Source organism: Microtus ochrogaster, chromosome 18, assembly GCF_000317375.1.
Source record: "Microtus ochrogaster isolate Prairie Vole_2 chromosome 18, MicOch1.0, whole genome shotgun sequence".
Classification (NCBI taxonomy): Eukaryota; Metazoa; Chordata; class Mammalia; order Rodentia; family Cricetidae; genus Microtus; species Microtus ochrogaster.
Genome location: NC_022020.1, coordinates 23,045,008 through 23,047,150, shown reverse-complemented (window position 1 = coordinate 23,047,150; position 2,143 = coordinate 23,045,008). Strand labels below are relative to the sequence as shown.

The window sequence follows — 2,143 nt, the reverse complement described above, 5'->3', positions numbered from 1 at the left end:
CTGTAGACCAGGCTGGTCTCGAACTCACAGAGATCCGCCTGCCTCTGCCTCCCGAGTGCTGGGATTAAAGGCGTGCGCCACCATCGCCTGGCTCCTTTTTTTTTTTTTTAACAACAAAAGTCGTGTCTCAATAAATCCTAGAAGCATTTATTACAAATGGCATTGAGTTTCCAATTTGGGAAATAACAGTCGAGATGTCCTATAGCTCTGGTGAAGTACTCTTCTTCTAGGGTGTTGTCTGGTGAGTCCTGGTCACCTGCTCACTCATTGTCCTTTTGGCTCCCATCATGCTGGGTCCTGGTTTCCTTAAGGTTTAGCCGGGGGACCTGTTTCTAAGTGTATAAGCAGATGGAAACCCCCAGCACACTAAGCAGCTCACAGTCGGAGAAGCTGGTCCCCGCCCACGCCCCTCATCAAGGGCTTTCAATGGGTTAGAAGTGAGGAAGGGCGCTCCTTCCCAAGTCTGAACAAAACTCTGATCCTTTTAAATTAAATTTTTACTTTATTATTTTATATGCATAGATATTTTGCCTGCATCGATGTCTGTGCACATTTGTGCCTGCTGACCAACGAGACCAGAGAAGTACATTGGAGCCCCTGGAACTGGAAGTGGGTGCCTGGAAGTGAATCGAGCCCTCTGGAAGGTCAACCAATGAGTGCTTGTAACCACTGAGCCATCACCTCAACTCTGGAACTGTTTTCCTTTTGCTTCTCTTCCCTCCAACTCCCAGCAGCACAGCTGGATGGAACAAATTCTTTGAGGGTCCTTTGGATGTGCACTCCAAAGCAAACTCCTCTTTTAAGAAGCTGCATAAGTCCAGGAGTAAAGGCGCTGGAAGGGGGGGGGGAGGGCGGGGCACAAGTCGGAGAAGCAGGTTCCGATTTGAGCTCTGTGAAGAGGCTCTGTGATCTAAGACCAACCCTGTGGTGATGGACGTCTCAGTTGCTTTCCAGTCTGTGTCCGCTAGGCCAGAAGCTGTGTCCCCCCACCTCCACTGTCTTTCAACTGAATGGCAAGTGAATTTGTGGTGGTGTTATCTAGCACCCCCCTTTACCTTACCCCGGGGCCGGCCACTACCAGCGGGACGTATGCAGTAGTACCTGTTCACTATACGCCTGCACTGGCCACACTTGACGGTGCAGCACCATTTAAAGTTGCAGTTACAGCTGCTCACGGCCTCTGTTTTCCTCTCTTCCACCTGCAGCCCGCACTCGGTGCACAAGCGCCCACAGCTGCGCCGCTCCCACCTGGACGCACCGCGGGCGTTCTGCAGGCACTCGCGTCCCTCTGTACCATAGATGCCCAGGCTGGCATTGCGGGAGCAGTAGTCAGGAGAGTCCTCCAGGAAGACCAGCTCAGCCTCTGCACTGGGAAGGAAAGTCTCTGTGGGAGCCCAGCGGCCCTCGGCTCGGTTGCCAGCCCTTAGCTGGCGCTTATCCAGCTCAATTTTCAGCGCGCGGTCATACTTGGATTTTAGATAGTCTCCCATCTCCCTGAAATCGGCCAGCTTCAGCCAGCACGTCTGGATGCTACAGCTTCCTGAGATGCCGTGACATTTGCAGGTCCTCTTCATGGAGGCCCTCACTGCCTTCAGGGGGGGGGGGAGGGAGGAAGGGAGAGAAAAAGTGGGGAGGGAGATAGAGAGGGAGGGGGAGGGAAAGAAGGAGAAAAGAGAGTGAATGAAGGAGTTGGGGGAAGAGAGAACACAAAGAATAACTCTTGGTAGAGAAGGCCAGCGGTTAGCAACCAAATGGAATATTCTAGAGAGGTGGCTTCTGACTCTGGAGACCTATGGGGATTATTGGGGAGTCTCCTAAGCCCTTCCCAGATCTTTTCAAGGAGAACATTCAGGAGTTAAGGATCTGAATGCTTCCTCCGATGGAGATCTGGTCAAGTGCTGAGAATGTTACTGCAGCCAGGAACCTAGGCTCCTGGTCCTACCCTGTCACTGCTTCACTGCGTTCTTGGCCCCCTGAAACAAATATTGGATAAGATTGGGGCTGATGATACAGCTCAAGGGTAAAGGGACGGCTTAGCATATGTGGGGGCTACAGTTCAGTCTCTAGCACCTCAAAAAATAGAAATTATCCTGTCAAATTCAGGCAAAAAAGAAGAAAAAATAGGAATTAAAAAAATAATAAC

At 51.3% G+C, this 2,143-nt stretch overlaps 1 protein-coding gene across 1 annotated transcript in view; it reads right to left on the bottom strand.

Annotated features, from left to right (window-relative positions):
• Positions 1–1,034: 1,034 nt before the first annotated feature.
• The window catches only part of Wnt8a (Wnt family member 8A), a 5,994-nt gene continuing 4,885 nt past the window's right edge, over positions 1,035–2,143 (bottom strand). Inside the window, exon 6 of the mRNA XM_005355906.2 lies at positions 1,035–1,589. Coding sequence (XP_005355963.1) covers positions 1,035–1,589 — 555 coding nt within the window. The remainder of the gene's footprint in view (positions 1,590–2,143) is intronic.